Consider the following 20,644-nt stretch of genomic DNA (forward strand, 5'->3'; position numbering starts at 1 on the left):
ACCTCTCCCCATCTCTTTACTACAGACAGACCTCTCCCCATCTCTTTATTACAGACAGACCTCTCCCCATCTCTTTATTACGGCCAGACCTCTCCCCATCTCTTTATTACAGACAGACCTCTCCCCATCACTTTATTAGGGACAGACCTCTCCCCATCTCTTTATTACAGGCAGACCTCTCCCCATCTCTTTATTACAGACAGACCTCTCCCCATCTCTTTATTACAGCTAGACCTCTCCCCATCTCTTTATTAGGGACAGACCTCTCCCCATCTCGTTATTACAGCTAGACCTCTCCCCATCTCTTTACTACAGACAGACCTCTCCCCATCTCTTTATTAGGGACAGACCTCTCCCCATCTCTTTATTACAGCTAGACCTCTCCCCATCTCTTTATTACAGCCAGACCTCTCCCCATCTCTTTATTACAGCTAGACCTCTCCCCATCTCTTTATTAGGGACAGACCTCTCCCCATCTCTTTATTACAGCTAGACCTCTCCCCATCTCTTTATTACAGACAGACCTCTCCCCATCTCTTTACTACAGACAGACCTCTCCCCATCTCTTTATTACAGCTAGACCTCTCCCCATCTCTTTACTACAGACAGACCTCTCCCCATCTCTTTATTACAGCTAGACCTCTCCCCATCTCTTTATTACAGACAGACCTCTCCCCATCTCTTTACTACAGACAGACCTCTCCCCATCTCTTTATTACAGACAGACCTCTCCCCATCTCTTTATTACGGCCAGACCTCTCCCCATCTCTTTATTACAGACAGACCTCTCCCCATCTCTTTATTAGGGACAGACCTCTCCCCATCTCTTTATTACAGGCAGACCTCTCCCCATCTCCCTATTACAGACAGACCTCTCCCCATCTCTTTATTACAGACAGACCTCTCCCCATCTCTTTATTACGGCCAGACCTCTCCCCATCTCTTTACTACAGACAGACCTCTCCCCATCTCTTTATTAGGGACAGACCTCTTCCCATCTCTTTATTACAGCCAGACCTCTCCCCATCTCTTTATTACAGCTATACCTCTCCCCATCTCTTTATTACAGCTATACCTCTCCCTATCTCTTTACTACAGACAGACCTCTCCCCATCTCTTTATTACAGAGAGACCTCTCCCCATCTCTGTATTACAGACAGACCTCTCCCCATCTCTTTATTACAGCTAGACCTCTCCCCATCTCTTTATTACTGACAGACCTCTCCCCATCTCTTTATTACAGCTATACCTCTCCCCATCTCTTTATTACGGACAGACCTCTCCCCATCTCTTTATAACAGACAGACCTCTCCCCATCTCTTTATTACAGCTATACCTCTCCCCATCTCTTTACTACAGATACACCTCTCCCCATCTCTTTATTACAGACAGACCTCTCCCCATCTCTTTATAACAGACAGACCTCTCCCCATCTCTTTACGGCCAGACCTCTCCCCATCTCTTTATTACAGACAGACCTCTCCCCATCTCTTTATTAGGGACAGACCTCTCCTCATCTCTCTATTACAGACAGACCTCTCCCCATCTCTTTATTACAGACAGACCTCTCCCCATCTCTTTATTAGGGACAGACCTCTCCCCATCTCTTTATTACAGCCAGACCTCTCCCCATCTCTTTACGGCCAGACCTCTCCCCATCTCTTTATTACAGACAGACCTCTCCCCATCTCTTTATTACAGACAGACCTCTCCCCATCTCTTTATTACGGCCAGACCTCTCCCCATCTCTTTATTACAGCCAGACCTCTCCCCATCTCTTTATTACGGCCAGACCTCTCCCCATCTCTTTATTACAGCCAGACCTCTCCCCATCTCTTTATTACAGACAGACCTCTCCCCATCTCTTTATTAGGGACAGACCTCTCCCTCATCTCTCTATTACAGACAGACCTCTCCCCATCTCTTTATTACAGACAGACCTCTCCCCATCTCTTTATTAGGGACAGACCTCTCCCCATCTCTTTATTACAGCCAGACCTCTCCCCATCTCTTTAAGGCCAGACCTCTCCCCATCTCTTTATTACAGACAGACCTCTCCCCATCTCTTTATTACAGACAGACCTCTCCCCATCTCTTTATTACGGCCAGACCTCTCCCCATCTCTTTATTACGGCCAGACCTCTCCCCATCTCTTTATTACGGCCAGACCTCTCCCCATCTCTTTATTACAGCGAGACCTCTCCCCATCTCTTTATTAGGGACAGACCTCTTCCCATCTCTTTATTACAGCCAGACCTCTCCCCATCTCTTTATTACAGACAGACCTCTCCCCATCTCTTTATTACAGCTATACCTATCCCCATCTCTTTATTACGGCCAGACCTCTCCCCATCTCTTTATTACAGCGAGACCTCTCCCCATCTCTTTATTAGGGACAGACCTCTCCCCATCTCTTTATTACAGCCAGACCTCTCCCCATCTCTTTAAGGCCAGACCTCTCCCCATCTCTTTATTACAGACAGACCTCTCCCCATCTCTTTATTACAGACAGACCTCTCCCCATCTCTTTATTACGGCCAGACCTCTCCCCATCTCTTTATTACGGCCAGACCTCTCCCCATCTCTTTATTACGGCCAGACCTCTCCCCATCTCTTTATTACGGCCAGACCTCTCCCCATCTCTTTATTACGGCCAGACCTCTCCCCATCTCTTTATTACAGACAGACCTCTCCCCATCTCTTTATTACAGCTATACCTCTCCCCATCTCTTTATTACGGCCAGACCTCTCCCCATCTCTTTATTACAGCGAGACCTCTCCCCATCTCTTTATTAGGGACAGACCTCTTCCCATCTCTTTATTACAGCCAGACCTCTCCCCATCTCTTTATTACAGCTAGACCTCTCCCCATCTCTTTATTACGGCCAGACCTCTTCCCATCTCTTTATTACAGCCAGACCTCTCCCCATCTCTTTATTACAGCTATACCTCTCCCCATCTCTTTACTACAGACAGACCTCTCCCCATCTCTTTATTACGGCCAGACCTCTCCCCATCTCTTTACTACAGACAGACCTCTCCCCATCTCTTTATTACAGCTATACCTCTCCCCATCTCTTTATTACGGCCAGACCTCTCCCCATCTCTTTACTACAGACAGACCTCTCCCCATCTCTTTATTACAGCTATACCTCTCCCCATCTCTTTACTACAGACAGACCTCTCCCCATCTCTTTATTACAGCTAGACCTCTCCCCATCTCTTTATTGCAGCTAGACCTCTCCCCATCTCTTTATTACGGCCAGACCTCTCCCCATCTCTTTACTACAGACAGACCTCTCCCCATCTTTTTATTATAGCGAGACCTCTCCCCATCTCTTTATTACAGCTATACCTCTCCCCATATCTTTATTACGGCCAGACCTCTCCCCATCTCTTTATTATAGCGAGAGCTCTCCCCATCTCTCTATTACAGACAGACCTCTCCCCATCTCTTTATTAGGGACAGACCTCTCCCCATCTCTTTATTACGGCCACACCTCTCCCCATCTCTTTATTGCAGCTAGACCTCTCCCCATCTCTTTATTACAGCTAGACCTCTCCCCATCTCTTTATTAGGGACAGACCTCTCCCCATCTCTTTATTAGACAGACCTCTCCCCATCTCTTTATTACAGCTAGACCTCTCCCCATCTCTTTATTACAGCCAGACCTCTCCCCATCTCTTTATTACAGACAGACCTCTCCCCATCTCTTTATTAGGGACAGACCTCTCCCCATCTCTTTATTACAGACAGACCTCTCCCCATCTCTTTATTACAGCTAGACCTCTCCCCATCTCTTTATTACAGCTAGACCTCTCCCCATCTCTTTATTAGGGACAGACCTCTCCCTATCTCTTTATTACAGCCAGACCTCTCCCCATCTCTACCACCATTGAATCTATATGTTTTGACCATGACAGTTTACAACCTAAGGTAACAAGTGATTGCCTGCCGTCCTGAACCTGAAGCTGCCTGACTCTGATTTGGATTATGACTCATTGCCTGCATTGACTTACCTTTTGCCACTTGAACTATAATAAACTCTGAGACTCGAACTATATCTGCCTCCGGTGTCTGCATCTGGGTTTTAATCTGAGCAGTGATAACAATGCTTTTAGGATTAGATGTTCAGGAACAGTTTATTACTGGCCACCTTATTCCAAAACAGACTGCAACTCTTTGTTAACTTCTTGATGCACCCATCCCGTTACCGGGATCATTTTCGTCAACATCCGTTGAATTGCAGAGCGCCAAATTCAAATTAAATTCCTAAAAATATTTCATTTTCATGAAATCACAAGTGCAATATAGCAAAACACAGCTTAGCTTGTTGTTATTCCACCTGGCGTGTCAGATTTCAAAACAGCCTTTACGGTGAAAGCATACTGAGCGTTTATGTAAGGACATCTCTTTCAGTAGACAAAACATTACAAACAGCTAGCAGCCAAGTAGATTGGTCACGAAAGTCAGAAAAGCAATAAAAAGAATCGCTTACCTTTGATGATCTTCAGATGTTTGCACTCACAAGACTCCCAGTTACACAATAAATGTTCCTTTTGTTCCATAAAGATTATTTTTATATCCAAGATGCCTCCATTTGGTTGGCGCATTATGTTCAGTAATCCACAGGCTCGAGCGATCACGACGGGGCAGATGAAAATTCCAAATAGTATCCGTAAAGTTCGTAGAAACATGTCAAACGTTTTTATAATCAATCCTCAGGTTGCTTTTACAATATATAATCAATATTTCAACCAGGACTGTAGCTTCTTCAATAGGAGAGAGAGAGAAAATGTCTGCTCCAAGCTGTTGCACATGCAAAACAGCCATACAATGACGCAATGTGATCTTTCTCATTTTTCAAAATAAAAGCCTGAAACTATGTCTAAAGACTGTTCACACGGGGAATGGGGAAGCCATAGGAAAAGGAATCTGGTTGTTATCCCTTTAAATGGAGCAAAGGCAGGCAATGGAACAGAGAGCTTTCAGTTAAAACAGCACTTCCGGGTTGGATTTAGCCTGCAATATTAGTTCTGTTATACTCACAGACAATATTTTGACAGTTTTGGAAACTTTAGAGTGTTTTCTATCCTAATCTATCCTAATCTCTGTTAATTATATACATATTCTAGATTCTGGGCCTGAGAAATAGGCAGTTTTTCATCCAAACATCAAAATACTGCCCCCTACACTCAACAGGTTAAGGGTTTCAGGGACTTCATTAGCTGTGGTTGCTGATGCGTACATGGTTGAATCATCAGCATACATGGACCCACATGCTTTTTTTAATGCCAGTGGCAGATCATTGGTAAAAATAGAAAATAGTAGAGGGCCTAGAGAGCTGCCCTGTGGTACACCACACTTTCCATGTTTGACATTAGAGAAGCTTCCATTAATCCCCTAAGGTCGATGTCCTCGGAAATCTAATTACTATAATTTAAAAAATCCCCATTAAAATCTTTCAATTTAAGATAGACACAGTATCTGTTCTTTTTCATTGGATGTGACTCAATCCACCATATCCGCCTTTGTCACACTTCCGCATCTGTGGTGAAAGAGCTAGAGCGATGTCTGTCAGACCATGAGACATCCGTGGTGAAAGGTGTCAGAGCTAGAGCGATGTCTGTCAGACCATGAGACATCTGTGGTGAAAGTTGTCAAAGCTAGAGCGATGTCTATCAGACCATGAGACATCTGTGGTGAAAGGTGACAGCTGGAGCGATGTTTGTCAGACCATGAGACATCCCGAAAATCGGTCTTCTCACAAAATTGTTTTTAGCTTCTGAACGGTTTGTCCTACAAACTATTAAAATATTAACTACTGTGGAAAGGTGAGACTCTCACAAACACGTACATATAGGTTGTTTTGCTCTAGGATGCCCATGCCCAATGTCCCCAGGTACCAGTTGAAAGAACTAATGGAAGTACAGTATATATTGAGACTTTAACAAAACATTAGGGGTTAAATACATCTAAAAAAAATATATGTTTTCTGATCTTTCTTATATCGCTCTGATAAAGGACAAACAGAATAAACTTCCTATCCCTGATAGGTCCTTTTTAAAACAATTTCCAATACCTTAGTATATATCCACATAGCAAGAGGTAGCTTTTGGGAGTCTCAACCCGTTGGAATGTTGTCAAGGAGGGCGGTGTGAAGGCATGAACCGAAAGAGGGGGAAGTGGTACTCGCTATACAAGCAGAGTGATGTCCTTTACATGTGTGTGTGTATTAACTCACCTTTTCTCTCAGTGTGTCTATCTCCTGATCTTTGTCTTGTAGGATGGTAGAGTGGGCCAACAGTGTCTCTGTAGCCTGGACATCAAGACACACTGTCATAGCAACAACGCACACTGTCATAGCAACAACACACACTGTCATAGCAACAACGCAGACTGTCGTAATAACAACACACACTGTCATAACAACAACACACACTGTCATAACAACAACACACACTGTCATAACAACCACACACACTGTCATAGCAACAACGCACACTGTCATAGCAACAAAACACACTGTCATAGCAACAACACACACTGTCATAACAACAACACACACTGTCATAACAACAACACACACTGTCATAACAACAACACACACTATCATAACAACAAGACACACTGTCATAGCAACAACACACACTGTAATAACAACAACAACAATACACACTGTCATAACAACAATACACATTGTCATAACAACAAGACACACTGTCATAACAACAACAACACACACTGTCATAGCAACAAAGCACACTGTCATAGCAACAACACACACTGTCATAACAACAACACACACTGTCATAGCAACAGCAACACACACTGTCAGAGCAACAACAACAATACACACTACATTGTTTTCGTGCTGTTGTGAGCTAACCCCTCTATAGTGCAAGTCACTATACAGCCAACACTATTTTTTAAGGCCTTAACTTAGACGTTCACAAAGATCACATTCATGATGAACGCTGTGCGTTGGGCTCAGCCATAAATAACCTTTAAAAGTCTGTTTCAGTGAACTGTGATATAGCACTGCATTACTCCACTGCTTTCCAGTCTTTAAAAACGGTACAGAAAACAGGCTGTTGGTATTTTAGTGTGTGTGCCAAATGAGGGTGGCGGCACCTTAATTGGGGAGGACAGGCTTGTGGAATTGGCTGGAGCCAATTCAGTTGAATGGTGTCAAATATATGATTTCCATGTTTTTGATGCCATTCCATTTGCTCCGTTCCAAACATTATTACGAGCCGTCCTTCCCTCAGTAGCCTCCACTGGTGTGTGAGTACCTGAGTCTGCTGTATCTCACTGAGCAGGGACAGAGGGTGTGTGTGAGTACCTGAGTCTGCTTTATCTCACTGAGCAGGGACAGAGGGTGTGTGTGAGTACCTGAGTCTGCTGTATCTCACTGACTAGGGACAGAGGGTGTGTGAGTACCTGAGTCTGGTGTATCTCACTGAGCAGGGACAGAGGGTGTGAGTACCTGAGTCTGCTGTATCTCACTGAGCAGGGACAGAGGGTGTGTGAGTACCTGAGTCTGGTGTATCTCACTGAGCAGGGACAGAGGGTGTGAGTACCTGAGTCTGCTGTATCTCACTGAGCAGGGACAGAGGGTGTGTGAGTACCTGAGTCTGCTGTATCTCACTGAGCAGGGACAGAGGGTGTGTGAGTACCTGAGTCTGCTGTATCGCACTGAGCAGGGACAGAGGGTGTGAGTACCTGAGTCTGCTGTATCTCACTGAGCAGGGACAGAGGGTGTGTGAGTACCTGAGTCTGCTGTATCTCACTGAGCAGGGACAGAGGGTGTGTGAGTACCTGAGTCTGCTGTATCTCACTGAGCAGGGACAGAGGGTGTGTGAGTACCTGAGTCTGCTGTATCTCATTGAGCAGGGACAGAGGGTGTGTGTGAGTACCTGAGTCTGCTGTATCTCACTGAGCAGGGACAGAAGGTGTGTGTGAGTACCTGAGTCTGCTGTATCTCACTGAGCAGGGACAGAGGGTGTGTGAGTACCTGAGTCTGCTGTATCTCACTGAGCAGGGACAGAGGGTGTGTGAGTACCTGAGTCTGCTGTGTCTCACTGAGCAGGGACAGAGGGTGTGTGAGTACCTGAGTCTGCTGTATCTCACTGAGCAGGGACAGAGGGTGTGTGTGAGTACCTGAGTCTGCTGTGTCTCACTGAGCAGGGACAGAGGGTGTGTGAGTACCTGAGTCTGGTGTATCTCACTGAGCAGGGACAGAGGGTGTGAGTACCTGAGTCTGCTGTATCTCACTGAGCAGGGACAGAGGGTGTGTGAGTACCTGAGTCTGCTGTATCTCACTGAGCAGGGACAGAGGGTGTGTGAGTACCTGAGTCTGCTGTATCGCACTGAGCAGGGACAGAGGGTGTGAGTACCTGAGTCTGCTGTATCTCACTGAGCAGGGACAGAGGGTGTGTGAGTACCTGAGTCTGCTGTATCTCACTGAGCAGGGACAGAGGGTGTGTGAGTACCTGAGTCTGCTGTATCTCACTGAGCAGGGACAGAGGGTGTGTGAGTACCTGAGTCTGCTGTATCTCATTGAGCAGGGACAGAGGGTGTGTGTGAGTACCTGAGTCTGCTGTATCTCACTGAGCAGGGACAGAGGGTGTGTGTGAGTACCTGAGTCTGCTGTATCTCACTGAGCAGGGACAGAGGGTGTGTGAGTACCTGAGTCTGCTGTATCTCACTGAGCAGGGACAGAGGGGTGTGAGTACCTGAGTCTGCTGTGTCTCACTGAGCAGGGACAGAGGGTCTGCTGTATCTCACTGAGCAGGGACAGAGGGTGTGTGAGTACCTGAGTCTGCTGTATCTCACTGAGCAGGGACAGAGGGTGTGTGAGTACCTGAGTCTGCTGTATCTCACTGAGCAGGGACAGAGGGTGTGTGAGTACCTGAGTCTGCTGTATCTCACTGAGCAGGGACAGAGGGTGTGTGAGTACCTGAGTCTGCTGTATCTCACTGAGCAGGGACAGAGTGTGTGTGAGTACCTGAGTCTGCTGTATCTCACTGAGCAGGGACAGAGGGTGTGTGTGAGTACCTGAGTCTGCTGTATCGCACTGAGCAGGGACAGAGGGTGTGTGAGTACCTGAGTCTGCTGTATCTCACTGAGCAGGGACAGAGAGTGTGTGTGAGTACCTGAGTCTGCTGTATCTCACTGAGCAGGGACAGAGGGTGTGTGAGTACCTGAGTCTGCTGTATCTCACTGAGCAGGGACAGAGGGTGTGTGAGTACCTGAGTCTGCTGTATCTCACTGAGCAGGGACAGAGGGTGTGTGAGTACCTGAGTCTGCTGTATCTCACTGAGCAGGGACAGAGGGTGTGTGTAAGTGTGTGTGTCGTCCAGACTGGTGTCCTCTTCCAGCCTCTGGACTCTCCGCTCTAGAGAACGACTCAGTGTCCGCAACTCAAACACCACACTCTGTTCCTGCTCCAACTACACACACACACACACACACGCACACACACACACACACACACACACACACACACACACACACACACACACACACACACACACACACACACACACACACACACACACACACACACACACACACACACACAGGCTTGGGTTAGCAGGGTTAGTCCCCCCCCACCCGACTCCCTGACTCTATCCCCAATGTCCCTCCCACCCCCCCACCCTACTCCCTGTCTCTGTCCCCAATGTCCCTCCCACCCCCCACCCTACTCCCTGACTCTATCCCCAATGTCACCCCCCCACCCTACTCCCTGACTCTATCCCCAATGTCCCTCCCACCCCCCACCCTACTCCCTGTCTCTGTCCCCAATGTCCCTCCCACCCCCCACCCTACTCCCTGTCTCTGTCCCAATGTCCCTCCCACCCCCCACCCTACTCCCTGACTCTATCCCCAGTGTCACTCCCTCCCAATCCCCCACCCTACTCCCATTCTCTGTCCCAATGTCCCTCCCAACCCCCCCCCCACCCTACTCCCTGTCTATATCCCCAATGTCCCTCCCACCCCCCCCACCCTACTCCATGTCTCTATCCCCAATGTCACCCCCCTCACCCTACTTCCTGTCTCTATCCCCAATGTCCCTCCCACCCCCACCCTACTCCATGTCTCTATCCCCAATGTCCCTCCCCCCACCCCCCATCCTACTCCCTGTCTCTATCCCCAATGTCCCTCCCATCCCCCCCCCATCCTACTCCCTGACTCTATCCCCAGTGTCACTCCCTCCCACCCCCCACTCTGCTCCCTGTCTCTGTCCCAATGTCCCTCCCCCCCCCCCCCACCCTACTCCCTGTCTATATCCCCAATGTCCCTCCCACTCCCCCCCCCCACCCTACTCCCTGTCGCTATCCCCAATGTCCCTCCCTCCTTTCATCCCCCCACCCTACTCCATGTCTCTATCCCCAATGTCACCCCCACCCTGCTCCATGTCTCTATCCCCAATGTCCCTCCCCCACCCACCCATCCTACTCCCTGTCTCTCTCCCCAATGTCCCTCCCACCCCCATCCTACTCCCTGTCTCTATCCCCAATGTCCCTCCCCCCACCCACCCATCCTACTCCCTGTCTCTATCCCCAATGTCCCTCCTACCCCCCATCCTACTCCCTGTCTCTATCCCCAATGTCTTTCCCACTCCCCCCACCCTACTCCATGTCTCTATCCCCAATGTCCCTCCCACCCCCCCACCCTACTCCATGTCTCTATCCCCAATGTCACCCCCCTCACCCTACTTCCTGTCTCTATCCCCAATGTCCCTCCCACCCCCCACCCTACTCCATGTCTCTATCCCCAATGTCCCTCCCACCCCCCATCCTACTCCCTGTCTCTATCCCAATGTCCCTCCCAATCCCCCCCACCCTACTCCCATTCTCTGTCCCCAATGCCTCTCCCACTCCCCCCACCCTACTCCCTGTCTCTATCCCCAATGCCCCCCCCCCACCCTACTCCGTGTCTCTATCCCCAATGTCACCCCCTTCACCCTACTTCCTGTCTCTATCCCCAATGTCCCTCACACCCCCCACCCTACTCCCTGTCTCTATCTCCAATGTCCCTCACACCCCCCCACCCGACTCCCTGTCTCTATCCCCAATGTCCCTCACACCCCCCACCCTACTCCCTGTCTCTATCCCCAATGTCCCTCACACCCCCCACCCTACTCCCTGTCTCTATCCCCAATGTCCCTCCACCTACATCCAAATTAAGCAATCAACCCAGTCCCTCCAAGACCCACCCCCTGTGTTCTCACCTGGGCTTCTCTCTCTCTCAGATTGGTCTGTAGATCTGTCAGTCTGTCTCTTTGCCTCTCCCTCTCTCCTCTCAGCCTATCACAGTCCTCCTGCCACAGCCTCAACTGTTCCTCCATATTACCCAGCCTCTCCTTCAACACCCTGTTCTGAAGAGGAGAGGAGAGAGGGATGAGAGGAGAGGAGAGAGGGAGGTGTGTGTGTGTGTGCGTGTGTGTGTGCGTGTGTGTGTGTGTGTGTGTGTGTGTGTGTGTGTGTGTGTGTGTGTGTGTGTGTGTGTGTGTGTGTGTGTGTGTGTGTGCGTGCGTGCGTGCGTGCGCGTGCGTGTGTGCGTGCGTGCGTGTGTGTGTGTGTGTACCTCTGCTTGTGTGTTGTCTAGTTGTGTAGAACTAATGGTTTTGCTGAGGGAGGAGTCTTCGATCTCTTCTCGGAGTGAACGGAGTTCCACACGCAATGAGTGTTCTACTGACACCGCCTGGGGGAGTGGAACAGGATAGGGAGGGGAGGACAGGGAGGGAGGAGGAGGAGCGGAGGGGGAGGGAGGGAGGAGAGGAGGGAGGGGGAGGACAGGGAGGGAGAGAGGGAGGAGAGGCGAGAACGAGTTGTATTGTGTTGTCTGTCTGACGTGTGATTAATGTAGGTGTGGTTGATTCAGCTGGCTGGTCTACATTCCATTCCACAGACCGTGGTCGAGTTCCTGTCTAACTGCATTGAAGAAGTTGCATTGCATCAACCAATTGTGTGCCACGCCACAGCATGAAGCTTTTGAAGACAACTCCCAATGTCCTTGTGACCTGGACGAACGTCGACTATTCCACTGGATCTGGTGTGGCCACCCTGGTTAAACACCTTTCCAGGAGTCTACAATGTAGACAGCCTGGAACTCATCTATGTGTGTGTTTGTCTGTACCTCTGCCAACTCTTCCACCAGGCGGTGGTTGTGATTGGCCAGCTCAGTCAGCTGTGTGTTCTCCTCCCGCTTCTGGCCCTGCCCCCGGCTGTGATGTCGGTCCAGCTCGGCCAGTAAGGAGGAGAGTTCGGAGGTTAGCTCCGCCTCTCTCTGTTGTGACGACAGCTCACATACCTCCAATCTCCTCCGAAGAACATGCTTCTCCTGCTGCAGGACCTGACACACACACACAACCACACACACACACACACACACATGCACACACATACACACACAACCACACACACACACGCACACACACACACACATACACACACAACCACAAAAAACACTACATCTATACATCGTTGCTCCTAAAACACTGGTTCTCTCTTAGCTGTCTGTCTCTCTGTGTCAGTTGTCTCTCCTCTACCTGTCTGTGTCAGTTGTCTCTTCTCTACCTGTCTGTGTCAGTTATTTCTCCTCTACCTGTCTGTGTCAGTTATCTACTCTCTGTCAGTTATCTCTCCTCTACCTGTCTGTTGTCAGTTATCTGCTCTCTGTCAGTTATCTCTCCTCTACCTGTCTGTTGTCAGTTATCTCTCCTCTACCTGTCTGTTGTCAGTTATCTCTCCTCTACCTGTCTCTGTCAGTTATCTCTCCTCTATCTGTCTGTGTCAGTTATCTACTCTCTGTCAGTTATCTCTCCTCTACCTGTCTGTGTCAGTTGTCTATCCTCTACCTGTCTGTGTCAGTTATCTGTCTCTCTGTGTCAGTTATCTCTCCTCTACCTGTCTGTGTCAGTTATCTCTCCTCTACCTGTCTGTGTCAGTTATCTCGCCTCTACCTGTCTGTGTCAGTTATCTCTCCTCTACCTGTCTGTGTCAGTTATCTACTCTCTGTCAGTTATTTCTCCTCTACCTGTCTGTGTCAGTTATCTACTCTCTGTCAGTTATCTCTCCTCTACCTGTCTGTGTCAGTTATCTGTCTCTCTGTGTCAGTTATTTCTCCTCTACCTGTCTGTGTCAGTTATCTACTCTCTGTCAGTTATCTCTCCTCTACCTGTCTGTGTCAGTTGTCTATCCTCTACCTGTCTGTGTCAGTTATCTGTCTCTCTGTGTCAGTTATCTCTCCTCTACCTGTCTGTGTCAGTTATCTATCCTCTACCTGTCTGTGTCAGTTATCTCTCCTCTACCTGTCTGTCAGTTATCTGTCTCTCTGTGTCAGTTATCGCTCCTCTATCTGTCTGTGTCAGTTATCTGTTCTCCGTCAGTTATCTCTCCTCTACCTGTCTGTGTCAGTTATCTGCTCTCTGTCAGTTATCTGTCATCTACCTGTCTCTGTCAGTTATCTGCTCTCTGTCAGTTATCTCTCATCTACCTGTCTCTGTCAGTTATCTGCTCTCTGTCAGTTGTCTCTCCTCTACCTGTCTGTGTCAGTTATCTACTCTCTGTCAGTTATCTCTCCTTTACCTGTCTGTGTCAGTTATCTTCTCTCTGTCAGTTATCTCTCCTTTACCTGTCTGTGTCAGTTATCTCTCCTCTACCTGTCTGTGTCAGTTGTCTCTCCTCTACCTGTCTGTGTCAGTTATCTCTCCTCTACCTGTCTGTGTCAGTTGTCTCTCCACTACCTTTCTGTCTGTCTCTGTCAGTTGGTCTCACTTCTACCTGTCTGTGTCTCTGTCAGTTGTCTCTCCTCTACCTGTCTGTCTCTCTGCCAGTTGTCTCACCTCTACATGTCTGTCTCTCTGCCAGTTGTCTCACCTCTACATGTCTGTCTCTCTGTCAGTTGTCTCGCCTCTACCTGTCTGTCAGTCTCTCTGTCAGTTGTCTCACCTCTACATGTCTGTCTCTCTGTGTCAGTGCCTCGGCCAGCTCTTCATTCCTCTCCAACAGAGCCTGGCCCAACTCAGCAGCCAGGATCAGATCTGTCTCTAGACCCGCCTCCAGCTCTGCCTTTAACCCCGCCTTCCCCATGGAGCCACTCCCACCCTGGCAACAGGAGGAGGAAGAGGAGGAGGGATAAGCGAGAGAGAGAGAATGGGAGGAGGTGGAGGAGAGGGGAAAGAAGGAGTCTTCCAAGCTGGGGGAGGGAAGGCTGTCCTTTCTGGAGAACATCGGAGGAGCCACAGGGGTTGGAGGTTACACCACCTTGTTAGTGTCAGGGGTCAGAGAGCCCTACCCCTCATCTCTCAGTCCGTTACGCCTTAAACAACTTGACCGGGACTGGTCTGGGTCTGGTTCTGATCTGGACTGGTCTGATCTGGTCTGGGTTAGGGTGGAGAGGTGAAGGCCCCCCTGGATTGGTTGGCTCTCTGAAACTAAAACAAAGAGAAACAGTCCCTGATTGGCTGAATGGTGATGATGTGAAAGCTGATTGGCTGAATGGTGATGACGTGAAAGCTGATTGGCTGAATGGTGATGACGTGAAAGCTGATTGGCTAAATGGTGATGACGTAAAAGCTGATTGGTTAAATGGTGATGATGTGAAAGCTGATTGGCTGAATGGTGATGATGTGAAAGCTGATTGGATGAATGGTGATGATGTGAAAGCTGATTGGATGAATGGTGATGATATGAATTGTAAGACGGTATTACATTTACTTAATACAATACTAGCCCTATACTACCACTATACTACAATATTACCACAATACAACCGCTATACTACCACGAAAATACCACTATACTACAATATTTACACTATACTGCTGCAATACTAACAGCATACTAGAATATGATCACAATACTACTCCCTGCTACCACTATACTATGTTACTGCCACTATTCTACTACATTGCCACCACTATACTACAATACTACTGCTAATAAACCACAATACTAACACTATTCTACTACAATATTACCACTATCCTAAAATACTACCGCCATAATACTGTGATACTACCACTATACCACAATACTACCACTATACTACAACACTGCCACGATACCACAATACTACCACGATACTACAACACTACCAATAAACTACAACACTAACACTATGCTACTATGCGGACACTACACTACAACACTGCCACTATACTACAGCACTACCACTATACCGCTATGCTAACACTATACTACAGCACTACCGCTATACTACAGCACTACCACTATACTACGACACTACCGCTATACTACTATGCGGACACTACACTACAACACTGCCACTATACTACATCACTACCACTATACCACTACGCTAACACTACACTACTACAACACTGCCACTATACTACAACACTACCACTATACTACTATGCTGACACTATACTACTATGCTGACACTATACTACTATGCTGACACTATACTACAATGCTGACACTACACTACTATGCTGACACTATACTACTATGCTGACACTATACTACTATGCTGACACTATACTACTATGCTGACACTATACTACTATGCTGACACTATACTACTATGCTGACACTATACTACTATGCTGACACTATACTACTATGCTGACACTATACTACAATGCTGACACTACACTACAACACTACCACTATACTACAATACTACAACACTACCACTATACTACAACACTACCACTATACTACAATACTACAACACTACCACTATACTACAACACTACCACTATACTACTATGCTGACACTACACTACAACACTACCACTATACTACAATACTACAACATTACCGCTATACTACGACGCAAACACTATACTACAGCACTACCACTATACTACGACGCAAACACTATACTACAGCACTACCGCTATACTACAGCACTACCACTGTACTACAACACTACCACTATACTACTACGCTAATACTATACTACTACGCTGACACTATACTACAACACTACCACTATACTACAGCACTACCACTATAATACAGCACTACCACTATACTACTACGCTGACACTATACTACAACACTACCACTATACTACAGCACAAGCACTATACTACAGCACCACCACTATACTACAGCACTACCACTATACCACTATGCTAACACTATACTACAGCATTACCACTATACTACAGCACTACCACTATATTACAACACTGCCACTATACTACAGCACTACCACTTTACTACAACACTACCACTATACTACAATACTACAACACTACCCCTATACTACAGCACTGCCACTATACTACAGCACTGCCACTATAACACAGCACCACCGCTATACTACAACACTACCACTATACTACAATACTACAACACTACCACTATACTACAGCACAACCACTATACTACAGCACGACCACTATACTACAGCACTACCACTATACTACAACACTACCACTATACTACACTACTACAACACTACCACAATACTACAACACTGCCACTATACTACAAGACTACCACTATACTACAATACTACAACACTACCACTATACTACAACACTGCCACTATACTACAGCACTGCCACTATACTACAGCACTGCAACTATACTACAACGCTACCACTATACTACAGCACATCGCTATGGTACTGTGCTGACGCTATACTATTATACTACTACCACTATACTACAACACCGCCGCAATACTGCTGCAATACTACCACTATACTACAACACTGCCACTATACTACAGCACTACCACTATACTACAACACTACAACTATACTACAATACTACAACACTACCACTATAATATGGCACTACCAATATACTACAGCACTGCCGCTATAATACAGCACCACCGCTATACTACAACACTACCACTATACTACAATACCGCAACACTACCACTATACTACAGCACTGCCACTATACTACAACACTACCACTATACTACAACACTACCACTATACTACACTACTACGACACTAACACAATACTACAACACTGTCACTATACTACACTACTACAACAGTGCCACTATACTACAACTCTACCAATATACTACAATACTACAACACTACCACTATCCTACAACACTACCACTATACTACAGCACTACCACTATACTACAGCACTACCACTATACCACACTACTACAACACTGCTACTATACTACAAAACTACCACTATACTACAATACTACAACACTACCACTATCCTACAACACTGACACTATACTACAGCACTACCACTATACTACAGCACTACCACTATACTACAATACTACAACACTACCACTATCCTACAACACTACCACTATACTACAGCACTACCACTATACTACAGCACTACCACTATACTACAATACTACAACACTACCACTATCCTACAACACTACCACTATACTACAGCACGGCCACTATACTACAACGCTGCCACTATACTACAGCACTACCACTATACTACAACGCTACCACTATACTACAGCACAACCACTATACTACAGCACTACCACTATACTACAACGCTACCACTATACTACAGCACTACCATTATACTACAACGCCACCACTATACTACAGCACTACCACTATACTACAGCACTACCACTATACTACAACGCTACCACTATACTACAACGCTACCACTATACTACACTACTACAACACTACCACAATACTACAACACTGTCACTATACTACACTACTACAACACTGCCACTATACTACAACACTATCACTATACTACACTACTACAACACTACCACTATAATATGGCACTACCAATATACTACAGCACTGCCGCTATACTACAGCACCACCGCTATACTACAACACTACCACTATACTACAATACCGCAACACTACCACTATACTACAGCACTGCCACTATACTACAACACTACCACTATACCACAACACTACCACTATACTACAACACTACCACTATACTACACTACTACGACACTAACACAATACTACAACACTGTCACTATACTACACTACTACAACAGTGCCACTATACTACAACTCTACCAATATACTACAATACTACAACACTACCACTATCCTACAACACTGCCACTATACTACAGCACTACCACTATACTACAGCACTACCACTATACCACACTACTACAACACTGCTACTATACTACAACACTACCACTATACTACAACACTACCACTATCCTACAACACTGACACTATACTACAGCACTACCACTATACTACAGCACTACCACTATACTACAGCACTACCACTATACTACAATACTACAACACTACCACTATCCTACAACACTACCACTATACTACAGCACTACCACTATACTACAGCACTACCACTATAATACAATACTACAACACTACCACTATCCTACAACACTACCACTATACTACAGCACGGCCACTATACTACAACGCTGCCACTATACTACAGCACTACCACTATACTACAACGCTACCACTATACTACAGCACTACCACTATACTACAGCACTACCACTATACTACAATGCTACCATTATACTACAACGCTACCACTATACTACAGCACTGCCACTATACTACAACGCTACCACTATACGACAACACATTGCTATGGTACTGTGCTGACACTATACTATTATACTACTACCACTATACTACAATACTGCTGCAGCACTACCACTATACTACGATGCTGACAGTATACTATTATACTACTACCACTATACTGCTGCAATACTACAACACTACCACTATACTACAGCACTACCACTATACTGCAATACTGCTGCAGCACTACCACTATACTACGATGCTGACAGTATACTATTATACTACTACCACTATACTGCTGCACTACCACTATACTACAGCACTACCACTATACTACAGCACTACCACTATACTACAGCACTACCACTATACTACGATGCTGACAGTATACTATTATACTACTACCACTATACTGCTGCAATACTACCACTATCCACTATGCTACTACATTACTATAAATAGCAGTTTCAGTGGTATACTCTATCCACCTCCCCATTCCACAGTCACACCGATACACACCCTTCTCTAAAAGCTGGTTTGGGTTGCATAAACAGACCGTATGGAACAGAGAGAACTGTACGGTCCTCTACACACACACTAACCGTTAACACCAAACATTAACCGTTAACACCAAACACTAACCGTGAACACCAAACACTAACCATTAACACCAAACACTGACCGTTAACACCAAACATTAACACCAAATACTAACCGTTAACACCAAACACTGACCGTTAACACCAAACATTAACCGTTAACACCAAACACTAACCGTGAACACCAAACACTGACCGTTAACACCAAACACTAACCTGTGTGTGTTGTGTCTCGTACCTGCTCCTGCTGCCGTTGCTGCCAAACAACTTCTACTGCTCTTCCTGTTTGCCTCGTCAGGTGTGTGTGATTCATCGGGTTTCTGTGGGGCTGCCCCTCACCCTCTGCATATTAGTAGGTGGGAGTGGGATGTATGATGGGGGGTTATTCCACGTATTCATGTATTTATGTGGAAGTAGCAGCACTCTCTATTGTCCAAGTCAATTGTCACCATTGCGGACCATAAAATATATCATAACATATCTGTGTCTAAGGGAGCGGGGCATGCAAATGAGGCTGGAAGCTCCACCTACAAGTGACAAACAGTCAGTGATTGTCCTCTCTCTCTCTCTCTCTCTCTCTCTCTCTCTCTCTCTCTCTCTATGTCTTTCTCTCTACCTCTCTATCTCTCTCTCTGACTCACTCTCTCTCTGTCTTTCTCTCTCTCTCTCTCTCTCTCTCTCTGTCTTTCTCTCTACCTCCCCTCTCTCTCTGACTCTCTCTCTCTCTCCTTTCTCTCCCTCCTTTCTCTCTCCCTCTCTCTCTCTCTCTCTCTCTCTCTCTGTCTTTCTCTCTACCTCCCCCTCTCTCTCTCTCTCTCTCCTTTCTCTCTCTCTCTCTCCCTATCTCTCTCTCTCTCCCTATCTCTCTCTCCTCACCTGTCGTGGTACAGCTCTCTCTGTCTCTCCTCACCTATAGTGGTACAGCTCTCTCTGTCTCTCCTCACCTGTCGTGGTACAGCTCTCTCTGTCTCTCTTCACCTATAGTGGTACAGCTCTCTCTGTCTCTCCTCATCTGTAGTGGTACAGCTCTCTCTGTCTCTCCTCACCTATAGTGGTACAGCTCTCTCTGTCTCTCCTCACCTGTCCTTTATGTCTCTCCTCACCTATAGTGGTACAGCTCTCTAAGTCTCTCCTCACCTGTCCTCTATGTCTCTCCTCACCCTATAGTGGTACAGCTCTCTCTGTCTCTCCTCACCTGTCCTCTCTGTCTCTCCTCACCTGTAGTGGTACAGTAATAGTAGTAGTAATAGTAATGGCAGTAATAGTAGTAGTAGTAATAGTAGCAATAGTAACAGTAGTAGTAGTAGTAATAGTAGTAGTAATAGTATTAATAGTAACAGTAGTAGTAGTAGTAGTAGTAATAATAGTAATAGTAGTAATAGTAGCAATAGTAACAGTAGCAGTAGTAGTAGTAGTAATAATAGTAGTAATAGTATTAATAGTAACAGTAGTAGTAGTAGTAGTAGTAGTAGTAGTAGTAGTATTAATAGTAATAGTAATAGTAGTAGTAGTAGTAGTAGTAATAGT

At 46.5% G+C, this 20,644-nt stretch overlaps 1 protein-coding gene across 4 annotated transcripts in view; it reads right to left on the minus strand.

Moving 5' to 3' along the window:
• LOC135538312 (BICD family-like cargo adapter 2) overlaps positions 1-19,609 on the minus strand; it is a 34,010-nt gene extending 14,401 nt beyond the window's left edge. Inside the window, exons 1-7 of one of the 4 annotated variants that reach the window (XM_064964224.1) lie at positions 19,356-19,609; positions 13,963-14,447; positions 12,149-12,364; positions 11,597-11,713; positions 11,241-11,387; positions 9,304-9,456; positions 6,246-6,320 (exon numbers count right to left, since the gene is read on the minus strand). In XM_064964224.1, the coding sequence (XP_064820296.1) occupies positions 6,246-6,320; positions 9,304-9,456; positions 11,241-11,387; positions 11,597-11,713; positions 12,149-12,364; positions 13,963-14,244 (990 nt within the window). In that variant the 5' untranslated portion in view covers positions 14,245-14,447; positions 19,356-19,609. The other 3 variants (XM_064964223.1, XM_064964226.1, XM_064964227.1) reach the window with 3 other exon arrangements.
• Between the last annotated feature and the right edge of the window lie 1,035 nt (positions 19,610-20,644).

This window comes from Oncorhynchus masou, unplaced genomic scaffold (assembly GCF_036934945.1).
Source record: "Oncorhynchus masou masou isolate Uvic2021 unplaced genomic scaffold, UVic_Omas_1.1 unplaced_scaffold_939, whole genome shotgun sequence".
Classification (NCBI taxonomy): domain Eukaryota; kingdom Metazoa; phylum Chordata; class Actinopteri; order Salmoniformes; family Salmonidae; genus Oncorhynchus; species Oncorhynchus masou.